The sequence below is a fragment of the Aulostomus chinensis genome, chromosome 16, assembly GCF_037954235.1.
Source record: "Aulostomus chinensis isolate RoL2024-O1b breed Wild chromosome 16, RoL_Achi_v1.0, whole genome shotgun sequence".
In the NCBI taxonomy this organism is placed as follows: Eukaryota; Metazoa; Chordata; class Actinopteri; order Syngnathiformes; family Aulostomidae; genus Aulostomus; species Aulostomus chinensis.
In genome coordinates, this window is record NC_141335.1 from 20,772,741 (window position 1) to 20,800,117 (window position 27,377).

Below are 27,377 nucleotides of genomic sequence, written 5' to 3' on the forward strand. Positions count from 1 at the left end.
CATTAATAACAATCAAATGTGAATAATAGACTTCAAATACATTTGCTTCTAGGACAGTGTCAAATAATTTGACGTCACACAATTTCTTAACAACCTTATTAATACTGCAAGAGGCAATTACAACGGACACAGATAATATGTGGCATCAAACATCTTACAGTGAACTACAGTGTACACCATTAGCTAAAGATGAGGAATAACCTCTTAAAATATGATAATGTGTATAAGTGGCCATAACCAATACACAAAATCAGATAAATAAAAGCACACATTCAGAAGAATCCATGAGGAATTTAAAAGACCAACTGCAGAGTGGATAAATGATTTCAAGTGGTGATTCATTTTGAAAGCAGGTTAACACCAAATGGTTAGAGAGAGAAAATTCCCCTGGGAAGACTGAGAGAGGTCAAAATACCTACTGCTTTCTGGAGGACCTTTGAAAGAATTCAGGTCTGTTTGTTTTACTCCAATTATCTTTGAACAGATTTGAACAATACAATTCATGTTGTTTCTGTCTTTCAGAGTTAGGCTGGGAAACCAACAGATAAAAGCAAAACACAGGAGACTCTCATTGAAAGATTGGTTAACTCAACAGAGGATGACGGACCTGACAGAGGAGGAACTTGGTTTGCAGAGGAGGTGAATTCTCTGTTGCCCTCGCTTCACAATAGCCTTGAAGTTCAAATTGAAGATGGACAGTGAAATTAAATCCTAAATATTTATGACGTGACACTTCCCACTTTTGAATTATGTATTGTGCATACTCAAGCAGCCTCTCTGCTACATCTATGATCAATAATTTCTTGGTTTTAGCTCCATTAAATCAGAGAGGTTCCCATGCCAAGAAATAAAGTCTGAATTGTTAATGTAACTAGTAGCCTATACAAAAGAAAACTTTAACATATTCTTTCTGATTATATTTACTTACAAATGCAAAATTCAACATGTTCAAACATTAAGCCCTGAGCAAGTGATTTTATAGTTCCCTTTTTTTCCATCGTCAGCTGGCTGTCTTCAGGCCAAAACAGAGGGAGCATTATGTTATCATTTTACCATTTTACACCCTGCAGATGACACCATTATTTATGATAGCACTATGAAACTGCAAACCACCTGTCAGAATTGCTAAAAGCAAAAACTCTCACCTTCTCTTGCACCATATCACCCACTCATAATGGCAGAAAGTTAAAAACGCCGAGAGCTTTTTTCCCCAAAGGTCATGGAGTGATAATGGGAGTTTGTCATCTTGCTGTACGATTGGCCTCCTCAAGTGAGGAAGGTAAATATTTAGTGAGGACTGTGATCGCTACTAGCCATGGCTTATTCATCTCAGTCACCGCGTAGTAATGAGGAACACTAATGTGAGAAGGAAAACATGCAAACATGCTCTGAAGAGAGAGACTGTTTGCGTTGCCTCAGTACAATCGAATCCATCCCTCCATTTACATTAATGAGTCTTTGACGAGTTTAACGCCACGCTAGTGTTTTGTTTTCACATGTTTTGATCCATTTTTAGGGATTTTATAGTTCAAATATTTGTTGTACTGATTAGTGATCCAAGTGATAAAAAAAAAATCACCCCTGAGAAAGAAAAGCTTTCTCACATTTCCTCTTGTGTGTTCTGTTTTCCATTAGGAGCAGTCGGTGAACAGCCATGGTTCATAGCCCGTGAAATGTTTCTCCAGGCCCCGTTGAAGATGGATCAGCTCAAATTGTGATGTCAGCTACAGGTGACATCCCTATTGGCTTCCCAGGACTCGGTTGTCAGGACGACCCTCCTCTGCACTTCCAGCCATGAGGTAACTTTACATCTGTGTAAACAAGCATGAGTGACAGTCCTCGGGGGCGTCACGAGGGCACAATAAGGAGGCCTCCATATGTGTTTAAACACAGAGGGGAGGCGTGTGTCCTGCCCTGGGCAGCCTGCTTCTGTATGGAGAACCTAGTCTGTGTTTGCCCGTCATACTGGAGAAACGGGTCAGTGGGAGCGGTATCAAATCCTCCTTTGTGCTCCCGGGTCTTCATCAGAGACAATGTGGATAATGAAGGGAGGAATTTGGTGCAGAACACATACACACAGACACACATACACAGACACACACACACAGACACACACACACACCCAGAGGGGAAGCACCTCGCCCCAGCCTCCGGGGAACCCGAGCAGCCAGCTGTGTCAGCCTGTGTATCCCAGAGGAAAGTTGAGGATGTGACTGATGTGATACGTGTCAGTTTATTGTCCCCTTCCTCTGATAAGGAGAAGTGTCACGCGCTGGATTAATGATGAGACATCAGTTCTCATTGTCTGTTGGCTGTGTCAAGAGACATCAAGCAGTTGAGATTGGATGTATTTCTGGAAAGAGAATAAGGTTAATGAACACCACAATTTTACTCTATTTACAACTTTTAATGTTTCAAAGATCACATTATTATTTCCTTTCTTTTTTTTTATAGATTTTGAAATGATTCAATTTCAGCAATCATAAAGAATGCTAATCATCTCCATGAGTCCAACATTGGATTACTGTGCCAATCTGGTGGCTTTCCATCTCATATTCTTTATTTATTGCCATCACTGAAATGAATGTGAGGTTTACAAGTGAGTCCTTTGCTCGTAAAGTGCCTTATGCATGTGCGGCGGTGGCGTTGCTAATCAGAACAGTGTAATATGGATTTTCAAAACACTGAACATGACATTTCAATGCTCTGCAAAGGCGTATTGTAGAGACATTTAGACAAAAGGGCTGTATTTTACACATATATATGTATTGTCCTTTTGTAATGGAGGGACAGACCACACTAAAGAATCAAAGATGCAGTAAAACAAGTCATTTATGATCAATTTGAGCTTGTTTTCAGACCTCACTTGAATTGATCTGGAATCAGTGATAAAAGCACGAAACACAGCAGTTCAAGTCATCACGCAATATCTATTGTTTGAAAAATGAGGCTGGATGCACAGGTAGAGATGCATTTATCAGATACTTATACTGGACATTGTCCAAATACCGACTCACATAGCCAGGCTGGATATCGATAAACAATATTATGTATTTATGGCTAATTAGCTCCTAGTTCCCCCTTGAAATAGAATTCTGTGATAGTGAACTACTAGTGTGCCTGAGTGTCCTCATCATTTTTGCTTGAAGTAGAGCGAATATGAGGCATAAAAGGAAAAGACTTAGCAGTTTGATGCTTGTTCAGATTGTGTAATTTAAATTATATATTTATGTGTGTGTGTGTGTGTGTATGTGTTTAGATTTTGTTTTAGAAATTTCAAGTCAAGTTTGATGGTGCCTTCCACACTAAAGGAAGATCCCAATCTAAACCACACACTGTGACATACTACCATTATGAAAACTATTAATATTAGTTAAACACTAATTTCTTGCCATTGCTGCGCAGATTTCACTGTTTTGACATTTCCACTCATTGTTGCTTCTAAAGAAAAATTAAAATAAATCCACTAAACTGACACTCAATCAAATATCCATGAGGAGTTTCGAACCTGCGCCGGAGCTTGTCAGCACCGGGTCAGGACGCGGCGGGAGGGGAGGAACTTTCTGGACACTGCAGGCGCAACAAGTCCAAGGGCGCCAGCAGTAGCCGGTGAAAGTGACAGACAACACGGCATGCGGTGGCTCAGAGGAGACGTGGGTGGATCGTGATGGATGGTTGTTCACCTCGTGTGTTGTTTCAAGCTGCGCATCGAAGAGGATGTGGCGACAAAAAAAAAAAGTTTCTCCGGACTTTCGAAGCGCGCCGATGGAAGAATGAAGAGAGTTTAGAGAATGGACAAGAGAAAGCAGAACTCGTGCGCCTTTAAACCGCTGCAGCTGTACTACAAGTGAACACACAGACTTGGACTGCAGCTCGACTCATCACGCTGAAGCCCATGTGAGATGGTCCCGATCTGTAAGAGAAGCTTGGACAAGGAGCGCACATTTAGAACTCCCAGTCCACCATGAAGGCGCTGACTTTAATGTGCGTAATAGTCGGGCTTTGGGGGTCCAGCCTTTGCAACAGGAACTGTCCGGACCTTATCGTTGACAGCTGTCACTGCTCGGCTGAACGGTCCAAGGAGCTGAGCAGACAACAGCACGTCCGAGTCAAAGTGGTGTGTGATGATGTGGACTTGCTGGAGACCCTGCACCCCAGCTTCCTACCCAACAGAACCGTTTCCCTGTAAGTAAACTCAAGGTTCGACTGCCATCTCAACTGCATGAGGTCATAGTATTAATGAGAGGTGCTCACATCTTTAAACCCCCCCCCCCCCCCCCCCCATTAGAACAAGATTCTCTCTCAGCATGTCTATGTAGCTGGGTGCTCAGAGCTTTATTAAGGACCCCTGGAGATCCTTAAATCCCAGTTTAGGGACCTGAAAGCCTGAACAAGAACGTTAAGTGTTTTAAATTGATTACACAAGGTTCAAGGACTTTGACAGGATTCATCCCTGAGTCAGGCCAAATTATTGTAGAGTAAAAAACTGGAATAGTAAATAAATGATATCTCATTTTATGGATAACAGGAAAGATTCTCCCATAAAAAAATACAATCTGAGCGTATTTTTCAGTGCTTTCAGTTTGATACCATTTTATAATTCAAATTGACAAAAATCTTTGCAGTTTCTCATGAAAGTATTGTTGTATTTACCAAAAGATGTTGTCTGTTATTAGTTTACTGTGTCAGCATGTTGGCATTTTTCCACTCAAAGTAGTTTTATTCCAGAAAAATTAACTGTAACTTGGATATTTACTCCTTTGGCATACAAATTTGAAAATGAATAACAAGGCATCTTAATATTTCACAGCTGATTCAACCAACTCCCGACAATTAAAGCTGAATTTATCTGGATAAAAGCAAGATTATATATTCTCATTTTGGAGAAACTGAAAAATACGTTCATAGATTGAGATTTTTTTATTTATTTCCCAAACATTTGGAAAAGTTCATAAATTACACATTCATCGTTTTCTCATGACTGATGAGGAGCAAAGAATCTAAAACTGCAACAAATGAAGACATATTTTTGAAAATGACCAATATCTACCAATATTTTGGTGCATCCAAAGTTTCTGTTGAATTTCTGCCAGTCACTCCGGTCGCTAATTGTTTCAGTGGGATGATGATAAAAACCATTTAAAGCAGCAAGTCAGCGGTGGAGCTTGAGTGGTAATTCAGGGGAGTGCTGTCAGGGCTAACAGCTGGCATTGATTTCCAGTCCAAATCAATTAATCAATATAAGTCCCATACATGAAATAAAACCCAAATTTATGTAAATGATGCACCTGGATTTGGGGGAGCAACACGGTGGTGCAGTGGTCAGCACTGTCACCTCACAGCAAGAAGGTTCCGGGTTTGAGTCCCGGCTTGAGCATGGTGTCTTTCTGTGTGGAGTCTGCATGTTCTCCCTGTTCCTGTGTGGGTTCTCTCTGGTACTCCGGCTTCCTCCCACAGTCCAAAGGCATCAAGAGGGGACGAGGCTGATTGATACTCTAAATTGACCGTAGGTGTGGCTGTGAGTGTGAATGGTTGTCTGTCTCTATGTGTTGGCCCTGTGATGGACTGGCGACCTGTCCAGGGTGAACCCCACCTCTCGCCCGAAAGCTGCTGGGATAGGCTCCAGCCCCCCCCCCCCCCCAACTCTTAACAGGATAAGCAGTAGAAAATGGATGGATGGATAGATGGATGGATGGATTTGGAGGATACCACCCTTGTCACCCCCCTCCCCTGTTCAATCTTGTTTCCATCCCTGCACCCATGTAAAATATCTCACCCCTATGACAGAACAAGTGGCTTAAATCACTTCCACTTTGGGAAAGTTTGTGTCCTCCAGTGTTTGGAAGCGATGTCCTTGTGTAAAGCCTCAGCCATCTGTCAGTCCAGGGCTTCTTCACTCGCCACATCTGCATACATCTTTTACCTATCCCTGCTCTCTTTAGGGATATTATTTGCAATGTATTCAAAGTTATTCAAACATAGACGTCGCACTCCGACTGGGACTTTGAGGAGCCTCCCTTAGTATTCATCTGTGCTCTCTCTTGTAGATGAAATAGCACTTCATACACCAGAGGGCTTGATAAGGCTCCCCTCTCCCAATGCAGGTGCACAGATTGACTGCTAGATTAATAGACAGTTTTATTCTTGGAAACTTGAGGTCTGCCTTCAGAGTGTAAAAGCAAATACTAAATGTAAAAGCTCTTGACAAATTACAGGCAAGCACTCATTCTGAAATACGAGCATAGTTGATTAATGGTAGCACTTTGCTTACTGCAATTTATTTGGTGTGGCGTTTTCTTTCATGTAAGCACGGTTGCTTTTTGTTCCCTTAAGTGGAGAATGGTTCCAGGCTGTGTTTTGTTTTTGTCAAAATGGTGCTTCTTTCCTGACTTGCAGGTACTAAAAAAGTAAGATTTTAATGAACAACACTCCCTTGAAAGAGTACAGTAACTGGATGTAGCATCTCTGGCAGATTGACATCTTTTCCTTCAGCGGAGAATTTTAAATAGCGCTGTGTTATGATTAGACCGTTCCTCACGCAGCTCTATTCCTCGGTGAGCTGCTCTGGCTGGCCAGGAAGCAGTTTTCCTGCGTTAGGAAATGTGACCTTTGTCAGGCTGAAGTGGCCTCCCTGCTCGCTCTTTTGTTTAGATGTGCTGTGCAAATAAACAGATATATTAAGGGAAGTATGCACATACCAGTCTCCCCCTGTAGACTTCCCAGATCTCCCAAATGTCTCCCCATGTGCTCTCTCTCTCTCATTTTCTCCTCATCTTACCACCTAGGTGGACAATGAGCTCCTTGTCGAGCCATTTCTTCACTGACAGCTCAAGCACAGAGTGTCACGTTCAAGTACACCAACTCAAATTCTAATGCCTCCTCTAATTAAAGGTACAGATTGATATTTGCCGCTTTTGTGTTTGCTTTTTTTTAATGATTGTATCTATAAAAAGTTTATGGGGAACAAACCCTCGATGTGTAGCTCCTTCGAAATGCCAAAGAAATGAAGGCATATTAGCATAAAGAAGAAACTGTACGCGGGTGTTTGTCAGGAAGTGTTGCACCGTTGATGAACACCTCCACTTGTTTTCCTTATCTTCTGTATATTTACTTGTGTCGGGGTGTGTGTTGACCTTGGGACCTATCTGATGTAATCGTTTCATCGCTCTCTGCAGAGAGTCAAACGTAGCCGACACCTTCTAAGGCTTGTCCAAGAGAGAGCAGAGATGGATTGTGTCGGGACGAGGAGACAGAAGGAAACTGGAAGACACAGAGAGGCAGTTAAAGAGCCATGAGAGGAATAGTGGGAGTGGCAGAGAGGATGCTGGGAACTCAGGATAGGAAGTTTGTGTTAAAATGGGAGTTGATAGCTGATTGAGATGATGTGACTGCCACAAAATGGCTTGTTTGGACAGCGAGGAGCTTGTCTCTCGGCTCGGCATGCAAATCTCATCCCTGCTGGAAATTGTAGGCAAAGAGATTCCTGCTGTGCGCTTCCATAAGTAGAAACATGTCAAGTTTGTACTGCTACTGCTTCTGCTCTCCCTCTCACTGAGCTGATGTGGCTCACGTAGCATTAGCATATTACTATGACTAGTTACTGTTACCTATTAACTGTAGCCCAGTGTGCGTGGGGTCAAAAAACACTTTCTGATCGTTTATCTAAATTTATGTTGGAGTCAGTTGCACCATTTACATGTGACAGCAATAATTCAACCCATGAACTTATTCAAAATAAGACGGTATTTCAATATTAAGAAGTTGACGTGAGTTTCTTAGAGAATATTCCATTTATATTCCTGTTTACGTTATGCAGAGCCAATGATTGAAGAGTCACATTTTATCTCGAGTTTCATGTCTGAGTTTTTTTTTTCTGAGTTTTCCCTTTATTAATACAGAAAAATATTCTTATATTTGAGTTTGTAACACTCGCTAGAAGCAGGAGTGTGTGTCATCAAGCAGTTTGACTGTTGATAAGTGTCTGCAAAATACTGCAAAAAACTCTAGCAGTGCAGTTAAGTTGTAGTCTTTCCTGATGTTTTTGTACTTGACTGATTTGATTTAGTTCAGTCCTTTTCGTATGGCTGCAATTCCTGATTATTTTCACGCTGACTAGTCCTTTTGTTCTACACAAATGTAACGTATTAAATGTCTGACAACCATCTTTAAGACCTTTTGTCGTTTTCCAGAGGTGACATAAAAAACCTCGACACCAAAAACCTCCCAGCAAAAGTCCAAACCCAATTAAAATTACGATAATATACAGTATATATGTGAAAAAGAAATCCCGCATTTGAATGATGTAGGAATCAAATCAATTTTTAAAATGTTTTTCTTTAAATGTCACTGAAATAATGGATTAAAAAAAAATCGTCTTTCTCTGCTCGTCAACTTCTGAATGCAGCTCTGTTTTGAAGCTGCAGTCCATATTTTCATCTTAACACCGTTAGTGTGTCCACAAGCTGTGTGTGAGGTTCAGCTGTGATTTAACGGATTCTAATTATGGATAAATAACTGCATCCTTCCCGAGATTTGGTCTCTTACTCCTGATTTTTGTCATTAAAATGCACACCCTTAAACTGCTTGAGTTCAAAATGGAATCGGAGTAAGGTGGCGTGACCTAGTGGTGACCCGGCTCCTTCTAGGCAACTGGAGATGCAACATTTATGGACCCTGTGGAAAAGGACCCACTTTACATATGGGCTGACAGATAAATAAAACGCCAGCATTCTCAGTTTCACTATACCCTATATATGTGTACTACAGTATGTAGTATGTGATGGAAATGTCCATCGGTTGCGTAACTCCTACTCACTTGGTCCTTTAGATGCTAGAGGAGTCTGTTATTTAACTTATTTAACATCAACTGAATAGAAAATAATGTATTTACAGCTTTTGCTGACCTGTTGTTTGGTATAAGTGAGTTTTTTTAATTTATTTTTTTTATTTTGCTGCTTCGTACCTCAATTTAGTGCAACTGTGCATTAATTCGATCCATCAGTCTGTAACCTTCGATAGAAGCGGGGCTGACCCTGTATATCAGTGCAGCAGTTCAGATGCTAAGGGATAATGACACAGGTGACACTTAGCATACAATATGCAGTTTTTGCAGTTGAATGCGTGTAGTTCTTCATCATGGCTTGTGTATCCAAAATTACTTGTACTTTTCTCTTTGGAAAATATCTATTGGTCACATTTTTCGGCTTTGTAGTTGTATGCGTTTGTGGGCCTCCGTGGTGGCGAGTTCCCTCAAATTTGCTACAAATGTCCACCGGGACTCAAGGATGAGCTCAAGAGTTTGGTGGTAATTTCTCCAAATTTGCTACAAACATACACTGGGACTCAAGAATGGTCTGAAAAAATACATGGTCAACTACTGTTTTTCTGGTTTTATAAAAATGTAGTGACATTTTACTATTTAAATCTTTAGTCCACTGCGGGAGAGCTACAGGAGAGCGGCCATGTCTACTCAGTACTGCTGCAAGTGATCATCCACTGCCTTTGTGCATCTTCTCTGAACCGCGCTGAGCTCCAAAGCCTGTTCTTCTCCTGTTACGGGAGAGAAAAAAAAACGAAAAAAACAAAACAAAAAAAATAAAAAAACGAGGGCATTTGGTCTGGTCCGGAGCCAAATCTGAAGGTGTTTGGCATAAAGTAGCCTGCTCTGTGGGCCCTCATCACCATCATCATCCCTTCAGAGACAGACAGGAGGGGCTGTTTGTGGTGTCTGGGGGGGAAGTGATCAGGACGAGGCTATAGCTCGCTCCAAACCACTACAAGAACACTGGGCCCTTGGGGACGTCCCTGGAAGCAACTGCTGGCTATAAAAGAGCTGGTGGATTTTTAAGACTGTGCTGCTACTGTAGGTGGAGGTTGTGATATGTTCTATGTCATAATCAAGGGAGTTTGTGTCGGAACACAATTTATTTTCTTTTCCTCTAAATAGCTTTCTGCATCCTCTCATGAGTTTTTTTTCTTGTATTCTATAAATAGACTTGTGTATATTTCTTTCCCTCTTGTCTCTTATTTTCTCTCGCTGTTACTCCTTGAGGGATTTCTTCTTCTCGGCTGAGGTGCTGTTGTGCCCTTCAGAGTTCTGAGTACTTCTACATGAATATTTCATTGACATGCACACATAGCCTGTCCATATTCTCCTGTGCATTAGCTCTCCAACAAACCCTGCAAGTGTGCACAGGGCCGAGATGATTTTAAAATGTCTTAAATGATATAACCGCTCTAATGAGATATGACCAAAATTACCCCAATAAAATATATCTAACATCTCAAGCTGCTATCGGCCTCTCTGTCGGCTTCTCTTGCTCTCGTCTCCAGTGATATGGAAGATTTTAAAAAAGCAAAAGGTTCATCCTTAGATTAGTGCACTCTCCAATATCAGTCGTCTAAACCCCTAAGGGTGTAGTACTTTTAGATCCCCAGCACTTTCCCCTCTGTAATAGCTAAAGCCCGGAACATTTGCCCTTGTGTTATCCAAGTGCTCAAAAAATTGTGAGGTCAGAGCCGCTGCATGCTAGAAAATGTCTCTTTACAAGCTTTTACAGCTATTATTTAATCTCTTTGCCAGCAAAGGGTTAGCATTTAGTCAAGGGTTCTTGCAGGCTTCAGTAGATGTGTGTTGATACATCATTCAGAGATTGTGCAGCTCCAGTGGTCTGTAAAGTTCTGGAACAACTGCTCATGTGGTGCACTTCAAAGAAAACAGCTGATCAGTTTTGTTTTAGACAATAATGATTCACCGAGGAGAGTTCATGACCGCTGGTGGAAGGCGAGGAGCCTGTTAATTTTGCCACAGCCTTGAAAAACCAAGAATGTGTCGAAACCTGGGCTTAGCATCTAAAAATATTAGGTAAAAATAAACAGTGTCTGCCAAGAATACTTCTCAGCTCTGCCATTGCTGCCTCCTCCCTGCACCACTGAGTAAATACTGAAGCTACTTAACGAGTCATAAATTTGGGGGAGCAGAGGAGGTCAGCTGAGAAGCATGTTGTCTTTCCTCTAGTTCTCGGCCCATTATAAAACAAGCTGATTAAAAATCATGACGTGTGTTACTGTTGCAGGATGTGATCACACTGCTGCTGCCTGTCTCACGTGAGCCCTGGCAGGCTCCTATCACTGCTTCACGCTGGTGTGTGTGTGTGTGTGCGTGCGTGTGTGTGTGTGCGTGCGCGCGCGCACTATTTGTCACTGACCCAGCTCGCCTCATTTCTCAGCTCAATCGATGCGAGTCATTGATGTTATATCACATGTATTTGATGGTGAGCTGAACACAATCAAATCACTCAGGCCTGCAGCCAAATAATCTAACAGCAATCTGGGTTTCATGCTGCAGAGTTGTTTTTTCTTTTACACATATGCTGCCAATTTCTTTGTCAAAGCGCAGTAATTATTACAATTTTAATTGCTTCAACAAACTCCCAAACGTTGGGGTTTGGTGATCTTTCACTGAACCCACATCTAGCAAATCCTCTATCAGTTTAATTTAGCTTTAGCTTCTAATGTTTGCAAGCAACTAAAGATATGACTTACTTAAGCTTAGTCAGGGTCTGTATTCAGAATTTTTTGCAGGGAAAGCAGGTTTTTGCTAGTTTCTACTCAAAAACATTATATACTCAGAGTGTAATGCTTAGCATTTTCAGTCTGAGGGAGCAGTGGAATCTTTATTGTAATTATGTAATAATTGTAATAATAATTCTCTTTGTTAGTCATTTTGAAGCCGCACAAAATAATTTCAAAAGTATAAAATGGCAAAATTTAGGAAACAGGTTGTATCTCGTGGTGCAAAATAACTAAATGGGAATGATGAATTAATTTGGAGATTGATGGTCAAAGGTCAAAGTAACTGCAAGAAACATGTTTGTGTCCTTAAACTGAGAATTTACTGGCTATTTATGATGAAATTTTATACAAATATTTATTAGAATGAAATGATGACGTGGTAACCTTTCCCCCTTGTATGCATGTCAGCTTCAATGTGACATTTGTGATATTCTGCGTAAACACTTTTTTGTTATTTAATGCAATCTCACTATCGCTTTAAAGGTGCCATAGGGAGGTTGAAGGGGTTATTAATTCTTGTTCTGTGGTGTGATATGTAACCCCACAAAAAATGGTTGGGTCCGTAATGGCTCAGAACCTTCCTAAAAGGCTCTCTGAAACCGCTATGTTACCATGTTGGGTTTAGAATGCGTCGTTTGTCCCTATTGGGGTCGTTTCTGACCTTATCTGGCAACCTCATTATTTATGCAAGTGCATGAGTTGACGGCGATCAGTTGCCGTTGTTTATCTGGCAACCTCATTTAACTACTACTCAGTGATTGGCTGCCCTCACTGTCACTGAAAAGAAAGTACTCCCACTTTCTCAGCTAACTGTCGCTACTGTCAATTGACAACATTCCATATCATACAACAACATTCATAAGATAAGATACCAAGTAGCCATGGCCCCTTCGCGGATCGAGCCGTATATGCAGTGGCGGGATGGCCGTCGGGACAACCGAGAGTTTTCCCGGTGGCCTGGCCCCTTGGTAGCCTGCCTGGCTGGCGAGATTCCTTCCCCCTCAAGCCAGGCCAGGCAAGCTAGCAACAGACAGTGCAGATAAAACAAAGGTCTCAAGTCTATTGAGGCCATTCATTCAATCAATCTGCTCAGTCAGTGCTGCTGCTGCTGCAGTCTCCAGGTTGTGTCGCGCTAGCAAGCGATGCGACACCAGAGAGTTGCACTCACTCGGCTCGCTCGCATAATCGCCCCCTCCCGAAATATATCGAAGGGGCGTGTGTGAAAGGGGTGGGTTCAGTGTGTGTGAGTGTGTGTGTGGGGGGTCACTGACTGAACTGTGACATAACACCAAAGCCAAAATCGCATTGGTCCATTTTCCCGTGGCGATTCAAAAAAGGGGAGATACTTCAAACAGAGGTTATGACACTGCCTCACACTTCGTGTGTATTCCCCACAACTGGGGGACGTTGAATAAACACCAAAAACACGAAAACGATGATTTTCATTCTAGGTGACCTTTAAGGGAAAAGTTCAGTTTCACCAACAATGAGACTTTAAACCTTTTATTACTGTCTTTACGATATACACTACATTAGGAGTCTGGACAAACACGCATACACACAATGTGGTGATAATTCTAATGTCGACTGTCAGCTTGACCTTCTGACCTGCAAGTAAACTAATGAATATAACTGGAGGACACTGGAGAGTGAAGCTGAGCTGATGGTGTCATTATGACAATGAGAAGGATTGCACTAACACCATAGACACCAGGCTCTCTGCTTTGTTTAAAAAATGACATAACTACAAAAGTAATCAATATAAAATGTATATAGAAATTTGATTTGAGATTCTGAACTGAGGGCGACACTCAAGATTCATTCTTTTTTGCTACTTTGTCTTAGTCTGGTGAGCCGCTTGGTGCATTACTGTGCTGTAACTGACCAAAAACTAAGAAAGCCGCAAAAGAGGCTTTATTAACTGCAGTGAAAAAGAAAAACCTGTTCATTGGTTTAATCTAAATGTATTAAATGCATATCGTCATGACGGCACATAAGGAATGAACAAACCTGAGAGTGTACTCTCTCCCTGGCTCAAAGACAGCCCAACATGTCCCTTGATAATGGCGTCTGACTGATATTAGAACACTGCTGTGAGAAAAGCCTGCGTGGACAGTGTCCAGCCAAGGGGGGCTACAGTACAGCAAACTTATTTTGCCAACTTTGCTGTTTTCATCCTTCAGAATACACAGAACGCCATCAGTCATGCCCCGTATCTGCTTCCTGTCAAGAAAGAAGCCACGGTGGGTGTACGCATCTGTGGTTTTCATTGTTGCTGTGTAGTATCGTTAAATCAGGTAAAATTCAAAAGCCAGAAAGGCAAAACTCTCGATCTACCGGTCAGTCTTCTCTCCTACTCTCACCTATGGTCATGAAATATGGGTCATGACCCAAATAACAAGATTGTGAGCATGTGCAGCCGAAATGGGGTTCCTCAGAAGTGCGGCTAGCATCTTCCTCAGGGATTAGGTGAGAAACTCACTCATCAGTGGAGGGCCAGTTGAGGTGGTTTGGCCTCCTAGTTAGGATGCCACATGGGTGCTTCACTTGGGAGGTGTTCCAGGTGCCTCTAGCTGGGAGGAGGCCACAGGGCAAACTGAGGACCGGGTGGAGGGATTATATATCCACGCTGGCTTGGGAAGGCCTCGGTATGTCCCCAGTCAGAGCTGTTGCTGGGGAAAGGGAAGTTTGGGGTTCCCTGCTGGAGCTGCTACCTCTGTGACGTAATTTTGATTCAGAATTTTATTGGATGAACATCAACTGCTTATATTTTTCTAAACAAATCAATAATCAGGAATTATCAATACTGAATGAAATGAATCTGTGTCACATGTACATTGTTTATTTGGTTTTCAGTCGCTTGACTCTCTGTGTGACCATTTTTGTCGCCTAACATGAACACCATATATGTAGAACACCTTGAGGGAATTTTTCTAAAGTTGCCACAAACATCTAAGATGAGGATAAGCTGGAGATCAAAGGTCAAGATCAACGTGAAAGGGACACATCACAGAGGCAGACAGCTGTGATGCGGTGTGTCTAGTTTAAGCTCTATCACTGGGTCCATTATTACCAGCTGCTTATCATCAGGGCAACTGCTGCAGGTTTCAACATAGCATTGAATCAAGTCAAACCCCCACCTCATTTGCACCAACAGGGATCTGGTTCTTGAACCAGTTCCAGTCAGGATTCTATGCACCGTGATTCATTTATGCAAATCAACCAAGCAGAAAACATTCTAATCTAGCAGCCATCATCTCAGTGTTGCACAGTTCAAAATGGAACTGCAGAATGACATGCTGACTGATGACATCATGGCACTGGAAAAACCTCTATCTTTGTTCCAGTAACATCTCAGTTTCTGAACCCGTTTGTTTTGGTCAAAATACTCCAGGATGGAACAAAGCCTTAATGTTAATGCTTCTGCTTTAATTAACATTGAAGCACTTTGGGTTGCCCTGTGAAATGAATCTGTTACATAAAAACATTTGCTTTGCTTAATAGCAGCAGCTGATATAATCTGCTCTGATATCTCTGGCTAAAAATAAAAATCCTGTTATGTTACATTATGGATCATGTTTTCAGCTCTGCACCACACAAGAGCAAGGAGAAAAACAAAATTTGAAAAGTCATTTACTAAATCTGGAGTTTAGTAAACTCAAACTCATTTTTTGTCAACCAGGAATCTGATCCAAAATACAACCAGCAATTTAATTTAGGACCACGATTCCTACATATTGGACTGCTTCCAGGGCTGGAATGTGCAAGCAATGCAAATACTACTTAAGAGCACATGTGCAAATTAACCACGACTTTTTGCTGTTTATGTCCATCCTCTTTTTTTTGGCCACTAGGCATCACTGCATCGGTGGGCAGGCTGCGGCAGGCAGAGTACATGGTGGCCATACCAGACAATGCTTGTGACTCCATCAGAAGCTTAACAGTGTGTTTCAGGCACGTCCCAGAAGTGGTTCGGTGCTTTGTGTAAACAGAAATTTGATAGAAGGTGCATCAACCTGCACATTGCAAGTCGAACCAGACAGGAAGTCACTACACGTATGGTGGAAAGTGAATCCAGTCCAAAAAAACAAACTCTCCTTACACATAATAAACATAAATCAAGGGAAATTGAACAAATCAACAGAATCTGATTACATAAAAAGGCGAGCAAAATGCAATGTATCTCTGTCCTTTAGAACAAAGTATATAATATGGACAAGTTCATATGTTTATAGCATGTTCATGGATTGTTGGCATATGAAATACATGTGTTGCTAGCGAAAATCTCTGTGGCGACTGAATTATACACAATGAAATGAGCCTCAGTCCCTGACCCCATGGTGTTTTCCATCGGGGGTCAAGGACCAGAGGTTAGGAATCGATGATAGACATTTGGTGACATCCAGGAGTGGCGTTCACTGTAAAAGATAATGCAATTTTAAGGCAGTTTGCAGTCTGCTGGAAAATGACTTCATTAACATTGTCATGTTACATGAATCCTCTTTTTCTCATTTTTTGTGTCAAAAAGATAACCCCCCTAATTTTTAGAGCCTATTCACTTGCAGTATATCCCCCATTGGCTCATTTTGTATCACTTGAAAAACAACGTGTGAGTTTCCTTCCCCGTGTAGTCCAGGGCTCGCGTCCCAGGCAGATGTGCCTCACTGTCATCCAGAGACGACGTAAAGCTCTGTGAATGCGTCCGTCTTATAGATAACCCCTACAGCCGTGTCTGTTTCCCATCCAAGGTCAATGTTAGCTTTGAAATATATTATTTTGGTTGGCTTGGCTTTGTAATTCTATCTTTTAGAATAACACGGGATTTGGCTGTTTGAAGAAAAGTGTCCAGAAAGCAAAAGGCCAGTGGATCCAAATGTTTGTAATAGTCCACATTGTGATCTTCACTCCACTCGGTCCTCATGATTGGTGTGTTGGATGGTGTCTGTCAACGCTATTTTTGTTTCAGCCCTCCTATAATAATACAGTTGGATGTCTCTGGTGCATGGAAGCCAAACTAGTTTCTAGACTGGTGACTTTTTCGTTGGAGCTCGCAGAAATATCCCAGCTGTGGCCTGGAGAGGGAACGGAAGCCAGAGCTCCCGTTTCAGCGACGACGTGATGTGGACCTCAATCTCCTCCATGAGGAAAACTGCTGTGTGGTATTCTATAAAGACATTTGTGATATTTTGTTGCATAGATTTCCTATAAAGAACCATTCTTGATAGTTTTTGAATGTTTGATATTAATTTAAGGAATTTGAAGCTAAAAAAGGCAAAAAAATAAATTACACGAAATAAATGTGACATTGAAGTTGTGGTAAGAGATCTCACTTCATGACTGGGTGGTGTTGAAACACAGTACCAGGGCCACAGACCATTAGTTGCCGCCCACAGAGAACAATGTGGAATCTGTCTACTTCTTCCTCATTGAGAGCAACTTATCCACAGAGAACATAATTGATAATATAAATAGAGAGTTGGAAGGATGCTCCAGAAGTTTTTCACGGGCTGTTTACATCATGTGCAATTTTGTTTTTCCAATGATTTCCTGGACATTATGCAGAGGCCTGAGATAGGCATGTAGGGGTCGACAAGCAGACGCGCACACACACAAACACACGGCATAGCACAGCACAGGACACGCTTGAGTTTGCACAAACAGAGGCTGCCTGTCCCTGAGTTGGACGTCCGTCCGCAGAGGGGAGGTGCAGCGGTCTGGGGAGCAGAGGGGAGGCATGGGACAAAACCCAGGGACAGTACCGTGATCTCACTGTTACCTTCACCATCCTGTTGAATAAAATAACTGCAGAGGTGTTTCAAAGGTGTTAAGAGCAAAGCATCAGAAATAAAAGCTCAACTTGTCTTATAAAACTGAAACTATAATGAGGCCTTTGGTTGCTGTTAGTAATTCTCTGTGAAATATTGTGAAATTGACCCATTCCAAGTACTTTCTCACCATGCCCATTTGACTCCATGCTGGCTTATTTCATACTTTTCTTTCAGTCTGAACGCTTTGTGTAAAGATGAATCCAAACCGACAGAAGCCCAGTAGGATATTGATGTCTGGATCAGCAGCAATAAAAATATGAATGGTTGCTTACTCACTTTTGGCTCCCCTCCACTCCAACACAGCTTAGCTCGTCTGATTGATTTGTGGAAAAAAAAAAAGGAGAGGCATTTTCACACACGTTTTGTTAGTTGTATGTTTTGTATTTGTTTGCTTGTTTTCAATAAGCTTTTAAAACTCACAAAGATCAGAACAAATGTGGGGTCTGAAGGGAACATTCGCCGATTCAGCTAACCAGCTCACTACAGACAGTAATGAGCTCCATCCTAAGGCAAAGCAGCATGTTATTAGCCATTGTGTTATTACGTTGGGATTCAAGTTACAGTTGAAAAAACTTCTTCATGGTTACTTTGAATAATTTTGTCTCTGGTTTGCTCCAGTTTTGTAGAGCTCAGCTACCTAGCTAGCTAAAGGAAATAGTCTCGATCCCATCTCAAAGAAATCTGAGTAGTTTGTGGTGGGCACAAACTGTAGTTTGATTCTACCAATTCACTTCGCGATGGAGGCTTGCTCAGCATAGCGGGAGAAGTGGGTTGCTACTGTAGGAGCTAGCTGTAGATCAATATTATTACAAAAACACTTCTTCTGGACCTTGTTATTGGTGTGGTAGCTAATCAATGAGCAGAGCCTCACTGCAATTTTTTTTCCCCCTTTTTGAGAAGAAACTAAACCAGGGGAAAATGCAACTTTAACAGTGAATTGAAAACATTCTAGCTATAGCGACAGCGCATCGAAGTCGTGCCCACATTAATGCGGAGGTCACTCATTGACAATTCCGTCTGGTAGCTTAGAACTGGAAATTGCTGTTATATGTTTGGATGAGTTACAGACTGGCTAAAGAGCTCAGAACTGTTTTTATAAGCTGCTGAAATGAAAATCTTAAGACTTAAGGGAGAGAAAAGTTGGATCTAGGAGCGAATGTGAGGCATCAGCAGAACTGATGAGAAAACTGTGGGAGACTGATATTCAAAATACCAACATGTGCAACGAGCATTTCATCATTTATAAGTCAAATATCACTAATAAGTCGAGCTCATACAGCAACTTGCAAACATGCAGCTAATATTGCCTGAGCTGTGAAGTGCTTCTCGGCGACATGCTAGTGATTTGAATGTTAAGGTACATTCCATTCAGCAATTCACAGCTTATAACCCTGTGACATAGTGAACACTGATGTTTTCAGCTAGAAAGGCATTTTTTTTGTCCTGTAGCTTTAGGAGTTCCAGCTCTTGCTTGTATATTATTTTCCATCTGGTGTGCATGGTTTTCAGATTTTGCAGCATTGTGCTCCATCTCTTGCTAGTTTTGAGTGACATGGAAGTCACATGACTTCATCATACACCTGGTACTGTAATTTATTTATATCCAGATTTTGGGTGGGTATAATCTCTCCAACCTGGCATACGCACCTACTTGATACCACCATCATCTCCTCACCATGAAAAGACACCACAAAAATATACTCCATCCTCTCAGACATAGAAACCATTTTCTGTTGTTCAGGTTTCTTCTTTTTACAGAGAAAACCCTTTATCACTATTCCTTTGACAGAGAAAAATACAGAAACAGGTAGTGCACTAATAACCTGAATGAAATGTCAGACCTGAACATGGCTGGGAGACATAGACCGGATCTGCACCGATTTCACAGCTGGCTGCTATTAACATGGTATTGTTAATTAAGCTGTCAAAGCACAACTTTGTGTCACAGCTAATGTACAGTTAGTAGCCTGGTCATGATGCATGTAATCAGTCCTCCCTGCCAAAAATACATGCAGGTTATTGGCAGGCTCTTGCTGAATGAATCAGTATTGCAGATCCACATCTTATCTAAATATGATATCAGTGCATTTGTTCATTTGTTGCTATGGCTGCCAGTCTTGTCGTCACTATTTCTATCATCCGTATCCGAGACAAGTTTTACCTCTCCTGGGCAGGGACACTTGTTTTTGCTGTCGGATCACAGAGTCCTCCTGACCCACTCAGATAATACACCTAATGTTAAAAAGACCTGGGACCTGCTGCAGAAGATGTGGACTCAAACACTTAAGGTTGAGGTCCTAGGTCAGGTATTGGGTTCCAGAGTCCAGGTGGACCTGTGGAGAGCTGGAGGACAGAGATCAGATCTCAGTGTGGATCACAGTATTTATACATTTTAATACCAGGATAGATAGCCTCTAACTGACAAGGATGATTTAAGTCAGCATGCGATATAATAACTATTGTCCACCCTACAATCACCTTTGAGTTGTCACTGAAAGAACGAGGCAGCCGAAACACCGGGCTGAATCCTGATTTTTGGTTAAACTCCTGAAAAAAAGCACAAGATATTTTAAGAAAATTTTCAACACAATAAAACATTTCAGGAAATCCCACACAATTTTTTTTATGCATCTGTGTGTATTATAAAACACTGCTTGCTAAGAGGGCAAAACAGAATCACAAAGCTAGTAGTGGATGCTTTAACATCCTGCATTCTCAAAGAAGTTCACAGGGTAATGTTTGCTTATTAGTTCTAGCATTTGCATTTGCCCTTCAGAAATTGTAGAAGTGGTTATTTGTACTGATTACAATAAAACACTCATATATTTTTGTGCAACACAGAGATTATTTTCAGTGACAATCCAAAATTTGAAGTACAAATAACATTCTCCTCCCATAAGTCTGGTTTCCCAAAAAGAAGCAGAAGACGCCTGCACTGAATGGGTGTACGTGAGCTTTTTAAAGTATATTTTGTTATATTGGATTGAATATTATTTTAATATTTAATCTGAAATCAGCTTTCTCAGTACTTTAGTTTTCAAATATACTTTTCTGAATAAAATATATGCTAACCATGGAAGTTACTGAGACTGATGTTGGATTTTGAGGGAGGCCAAAATGTAAATGCAATCTTCAGCACCGACGTGAATTTGCTGACACACGTTTGTGTCCATCCTGGTGTTTGGCTGAGAGGGGACTTCCTATCATCAGTGCTGCTTTTCCTGCCAAGACAACTGTTATCACTCTGGGGAGGGTAGGTGCTTTCCCCAAAGAATATGCAGAAGCAATCCTGTTACAATCTGCTTACAAAGTCGACTGACAAGAATGTAAAATGTTCTCTTTGTTTATAAATGATTCCAAGTATTTTATTGCTCGCTAGTTGTCCAGGAAATACACAACTTTCTTACATTAATGACTCTGTTTTCTGTTGAGTCCTCACTGTGACATTTTCAGCCGACGCACTTCTGCTCTGCTCCTCTTGCAGTTTGGCCTGTAATTTGCCCATTCAGCACAATGCACTGTGGGATCCCACTGCTTAATCCGGGGGTTGAAAAAGAGTATACGTTCCCTGCAGCCATCACGAGCGCTCTGTCGTCACCAAGGCGACCGGTGACACGTTCCAATTACTCCACAGCCTCCCTTGTTAAAAGGAAGATGGGAAGGTGGAGGAGGGGAGGGATGGAGGGATCTGACCTTGTGCACATGTGTGTGCGTGTGGTCATATAGCGTCGAGCCATGTGAGCCAGGAGAACACATGGGCATGCATGAATCCACAGCGTCACAGAGACAGAGCAGTGCTGCAGTGGATGATTTAAGAGCTGGCTGGCTCAATCAATATTTTAGCAGATATGGAATCCAGAACGCCATCCAAGGTGTATTTAAAATGATGTGAATCTGAGCAGTAGAATAAGCGTGCTATCAATCATTAGTCGTTGTAGGGCAAAGCTCCGTGTGAAATCCTGTGTGTTTTAACAGCATAGAAAGTGCTATTCATTAAAGGATCAGTTTATCCAAGATGTTTAGAAGTTGCACTATTACCTGCTGTACCTCCGTGTAACACTGTATGCGCTAAACTGCACCAATTTCCAGCGATCCAATCAAATCTGAAAGGTGTTCTCACATCTGTCTCACAGCTGTTTTATTACAAGTGTGTGACAGCCCAGAAACTAACAATCCTCTTACTGCTGATGCTGTGTATTCAGTGGGATTTTGAGGTTGTGGCAGTGATGCTTCTGTTATCAGATTTTTAATTAAGTGACGCTATGTTTGTTGTTTTGTGACAAAAAGGTAAAAACATAAAGCCACTTCGGTGTGGTAACACTGACTGAAACACTGACCCCTGCCTGGCGAATGTATCATACACTCCATTCAAACTCAAAGCTGCACACACACACTTACTGTTGATCACTGTGTCTACGTATCTGCTGCTGTGACTGGCAAGCATGAAAAGCAGTGACTGGACCATAAAAGATACAGATACTGCAGGCTAAAAAGGACAAGATCACATGATGAAGGAACCCTTCTTCCGAACGAGGATAAAGAATGAGAAGAAACATTTCATGACTGATAATATTGATCTTCCATAATGTCCCGGATACTCGGAAGATGCAGAATCATTGTTGTAGAACTCAGCAGAACTCATAATTTATCATATGGTTCTGCAGGAACTTTTTCATAGTTCCTGTGTCTGTGTCTCAACCACAGGAAGTGGTAATCATTATAGGTTGAGTACCCTTTTTAGTTCAGTGTAAACTGTGAGTGACTTCAGTGTTTCTTGGTTGGTTGAAAGTTCAAGCTGTATGTTGCCACATTGGCTTGCTTGTTTCATTTGATTGTTCCTACTGGTGCTGCAAATGAACGCTGAGAAAGGCACTGAGGGGAAAGTAGTCCTCTCTCTGGTCTGTTGGTCCAAAGGCATCTATGATTGCAAAATCGATCAAAATTTAAATGTTCTGAAAGGTTCAATGCATTGACGATGATACACTCATAAGCTTTTTTGAAAAAGGGGGGCTTTCATTTGAACTGATATTGCATTAGATAAAGCATTTAAAAATTGGTTGGAAAACAAACAAATACACGTAGCCTCCTCCGCCTGCAGCCACACGGATCCATGTCTCATTAGCTGCACTGTACCAGTAGTGAGCTGTTATCTCACTGTGTTTCCAGCACCAACTGGCTGGAAGACGCTCACATCCAAGCGTGCTTGGGTTACGCTGGACAAACACAGCGGAGGTTATTAGTTGGGTGAATGAGTAGACTTGATCCCTTGTCCGAAACGTCTCCTGCACTTGAGCAAATGATAACACAGGCCTTATGTGGTCTAATAAGTCACTGTGGGATTTTTCCAAACAACACTGTGTGTGTGTGTGTGTGTGTGTGTGTGTGTGTGTGTGTGTGTGTGTGTGTGTGTGTGTGTGTGTGTGTGTTAAACCCAATGCACATTTTGTCATCCTAATTTCTGCAAGTGGATTATTTAGGTTTGGGTTGGATTACTGTTGAGGTTAGGTTAAAATTGCATGTTGAGGATTATAGCAGCAAGGATGTATATAATAGAAGCAACCCAGAAGAACAGCAGTGTCAGAGTGTGTGTGTGTGTGTGTGTGTGTGTGTGTGTGTGTGTGTGTGTGTGTGTGTGTGTGTGTGTGTGCGCGCACACGCTTGTGCCCACCAGTAACACAATCAGTGGGAAGTCCTCTCCTGGTACCTCTTCTCTTTCCTTGCCACCTCCCCCCCCTCAAAAAAAAAACAACAACAACAAACAAACAAAAAAAACAAAGGTATTACATGAAAAAACCTCCACATGAACCTAAGATGGATTTCCACCCTGGTGCATTGCCTCTGCATATTAATTTACCACTTAGGTCTCCCGGTGGTGTGTTTCATTGATTTGTTTGCTGTTCTAATGTGAGCAATGGCTGATCGAATAATGCTGAGCCGGCATTTCCGTAAGCTTTTCTATCAAGGCGATATTTTGACAAGGGAGTGAAGGACGGGGGTGGGGTTGGATCATCACCCGTCTCTACCACAAACAAGGCAGAAACATGGAGGGGATGTAGAATTTACAGCCTACAATCTCATCAAGTGTAAATCCTTATCTCTTGGCAACATATTGACGGACGATAAACAATTTCTCAGCCATTTATGTGAATAATCTCTTGCAGCTCTGTTTTTATTTTTTGTGTGATACAATCCCTTCACTTTCTCATTTCCCATCGTCTTCTCCCCCTGAACAGAAATCTGAGTAACAACAAGATCTCCGCATTGAGGAATGGCTCCTTCTATGGTTTGGCAGCCCTGGAAAAACTGTGAGTACTTAAATCAAGCCCTTTACTGTTTTGTCCTCCCCAGAGTCCCAATAGCTGTCATTACAGGAGCTTTATTGCACTGTAGCAGGAGAGAAGGGGAAGGGGGGGGGTATTGGAGGAATTAGGAGATACTTATCAGTATTTACCCTGCAGGAGGTTTGTATGGTTTTTACCTTTCAGCCCTCGTGCTTAACCTCACTAGCGATGGTAAATGTCTTTAAAATAAAGGAAGAATAAAGCACATTTTATAAAGGCCTAATGTAGTGCTCGAGCTTTGACAGTGTGCAGTCCATGCCAATGAATCCCGCATCATATGCGACTTCCCGGAGGGCTGTGTGCGTGCAGCCTGATGATGAGCTCTATGATGGCTGTCCTGCTCTCCCCGCCTGCCCCCCTGAAGGCAGCTATTGATTGCATTCACCTCAGTCCAACCCCCTTATCCCCCCGTCCCCCCGTCCCCCTCTTCACTGCCTGATGGTGACACTGACATTGGCTGATGATGTGGAAATCAGAGAGTGGCTGAAATCACACGGAGGTTTGATGACTCTCCCTTTCAGTCAATCATCCTCAGATGCATGCGTCTGACACACACGCACACGCACACACACACACACATACAGACTCAGATGACATCAATGACACTTTGAATATTATTAGAGCCAGGCAATTGGTCCTGTATAGACCCCTGGAGTGGCCAGAGAGAGAGAGAGAGAGAGAGAGAGAGAGAGAGAGAGAGAGAGAGCGAGTGAGAGAGAGAGAGAGAGAGAGAGAGATTAAATTGAGTGCAAAAGATTTAATTGATGCCTTCAAATTAGTTAATTTCATTGTTTTATATGTATATTGTGTTGGAAGACAGTATTGTTTTTGGCCATTATTTATATTTATAATCTATAGCCTCTATAGTCTCCCACCAACCTGTCAGTTGTTAGTCTATAACTAGTTTGTTGCTTCATGTTTTATTTTGCTTGCTAAATATTGGTGTTGAAGAAATTTCTCTGTGGCCACTCCAGGTTTCCATCATTTCATCTACCAGACTATTTGACAGTCAGGTCGGACTAATGTCTCTGGAATAATTCTGCCCCTTTTCTGCTCCTCTCCTTTGGACAGTTGTGCTGCTCGTCGACCTACAGGATGATGTCACTTGTCTCACTGGGCCTTATTAGTGCCATTTAACCATTCCACCTTCATCCCTCTAGCACCGCTGGAGTGATGGAGATGATGATTATGAGGCTTTTAAGGACACTCAGCCAAAGGTTTGCCACGGTTGACCTCCCAGAGCAGCAGTTAGCGTATCCCTTCCTTCACCTCTCTTTCCTGGATGTAGACAGTCCACATGCACATGCAGCAGAGCTACATCTGTCAGCAGCAGTTGATGCCAGGCCAGGTAGCCCGAGTGAGTTGAGAGTGGCGGCCAGCTGTTGTCTCGTCTGGCCCGTTCGACTCACTGCCTTCTGCCCTGGCTGGCTGACTGACTTGATCTGAGGGTTGTGGTGCATTGGCAGCTGATTGACAAGTTTAATAATGAAAGCGTATGTGTTTGTAGCAGTGATGTTGCAGCTGTGGACAGAGCCGCTGGTGGGGCAGGAGGAGGAACAACAGAAGCTACTGTATATGGCATTTTCTGTCCATCAGGCTGTCAAGGCAGAGTGTGTTTATTTGTAAAGCAGATTTCATACCGGTGGCAAGCCAAGGTTTTAGCTTGGATTTGAACATGGTTAGCATTGTTCCTGTAAGTCTCTTCATAGAATTTTTTCCCTCGTGCTCTCTCTGTGTCAGAAGATCAGACTTTAAATTCAACTGTGAGGTGATTCATGGAAGATTAACAGAATTTTGTCAAGTTGATTCTGTGAGAAGCTGATGACCTTCGACCTCCACCAATGTCAAATGATTGTTTTTTTGTTTGTGTTTTCACTTGCTCATTTGGGTCAGAAATAATTAGCCAAACTTAGCTTTTACTTTTTTATGTGTTTTTGTTGTTATCATTATTATTATTGTTACTTTTTCTAAATTATTTTAGTATTCACATTTTTTTTTTCACATAATCTTAATCTTCTTTTAGCAAAATCACAGCAGCTGTGGATATCCATGAAAACCATGTCAGACAGGTTTTAGGCCTGACCATGATAGAACAACTAAAAACAACACACTTTAGCTCCTTCTCTGTGGAATTTCCCAGTGCATTCACGAGGAAGTTGATTTTGATTTAGGCGAATTCATCAAATCAATAACCAAGTGTCATAGATCCTGTTTGTTCTTTAGAAACAGGGCCATAAATGTCAAATATTCTTGACTGCTAAAAGTCTAATGGAAAGAGAGATGGATTGGATCAAAAGCCTTGTTTCAGAATGGTGCCAGAGAATCCTGCTCACATTTGTGGATGAAGCAGTTTTCAACTGACACTTGACATCAAGTATCCAAAATGCAGGTTTGTTTTAGACCTCATATAGGGCACGTTTCCACTGGCTCACTTCGGCTCAGGTCAGGTGGGGTCGGGTCGGTACGGGTCAGTACGTGTGCGTTTCCACGAGCACGGGGCACCACGTCAGCGTTGGTGGATTCACCAGCCAAGACTTACCCGGCGTAATTTGTGTACGACACAACAACGGACGACACCAGGGCGACGTTATACCTGTTGCTCGGTCAGTGGTTTTTGCTTAAACTAAAAGTAAGGGACAACAGACAGGCAAGGCTTCAAGTGGTGAAACAGAACACCCAAGAAAAGAATAAAAGGTAAGAAGATGATACGAAGTAGACAACGAAAGCGGGTAAGTTACGGGTGAGTGTGTGTTTACATCTCATTTATCTCGCTTGGAACCCCAGTGGAGAAGGGACCAAAATGGTAATGGTTCGTACCGTGTGGGGGCCAGTGGAAACGGAACCAAACCAACCCCACCCGACCCGAGCCGAAGTGAGCCAATGGAAACGTGCCCACAGACTGTGTAGGAGAGCCACGTGTAATGTTCAGTAAATAATCCGTGGTGGATGGACACCATCAGAAACCCTAAAACCAGAGGTTAAAACTACAACTATCTACTTGTCAAGATGCCATTTAATGTTACATAATAAAATATGCTGTTTTGTTTTGTTTGTTTTTTTTCAAGCAGCCCTTTAATGAAAGGTGAGGGAGTGAGAAGTAGGTGCTCAATTCTGGAATGCATTCATGGCATCCAAGCCCGTCAATCCCTGGAGGAATATGCTTTTAATATGACTTCCCTCCGCAGCAGATAGTATCCTTTTAATCGAGGTCCCCTGTATGTTGGATGATGGCCTGACCACCCCCACCACCACCGCCACCCCATATGGACCCAAGCTAATAACATCAGCCAAACTGGATCCCATGGGAGCAAAGCAAGAACAAAGCCTGTCACTGTTCTCTGGTCAGGACACTGAGTCAAGCTTTGCCGCTTCATCATGAGTTCCCACCACTGCACCACTCAGCGTTTGAGCCCCTGTGAAGAATCTGTGTGAAACGGATGTGGCTAGCTCACTGTTTTAGCTCTCACACTGATGACGCTGCATCACTCTGAGGTTACATGAGGGTAGGGATTTGATTCAAAATACATTTCATCGCACAAAATCCCAGATTTTGTTTTATTGGACCCCCATAGAATAGTAATATTATTATGCAGCAGTACACATCCTCTTTCAACTACTCCTACACAAAACAAAA

At 42.1% G+C, this 27,377-nt stretch overlaps 1 protein-coding gene across 2 annotated transcripts in view; it reads left to right on the forward strand.

Moving 5' to 3' along the window:
* Positions 1 to 3,710: 3,710 nt before the first annotated feature.
* adgra1b (adhesion G protein-coupled receptor A1b) overlaps positions 3,711 to 27,377 on the forward strand; it is a 185,236-nt gene continuing 161,569 nt past the window's right edge. For both annotated transcript variants that reach the window (XM_086180610.1, XM_086180609.1), the window contains exons 1-2: positions 3,711 to 4,185; positions 23,636 to 23,707. In XM_086180610.1, coding sequence (XP_086036736.1) covers positions 3,965 to 4,185; positions 23,636 to 23,707 — 293 coding nt within the window. In that variant the 5' untranslated portion in view covers positions 3,711 to 3,964. The remainder of the gene's footprint in view (positions 4,186 to 23,635; positions 23,708 to 27,377) is intronic.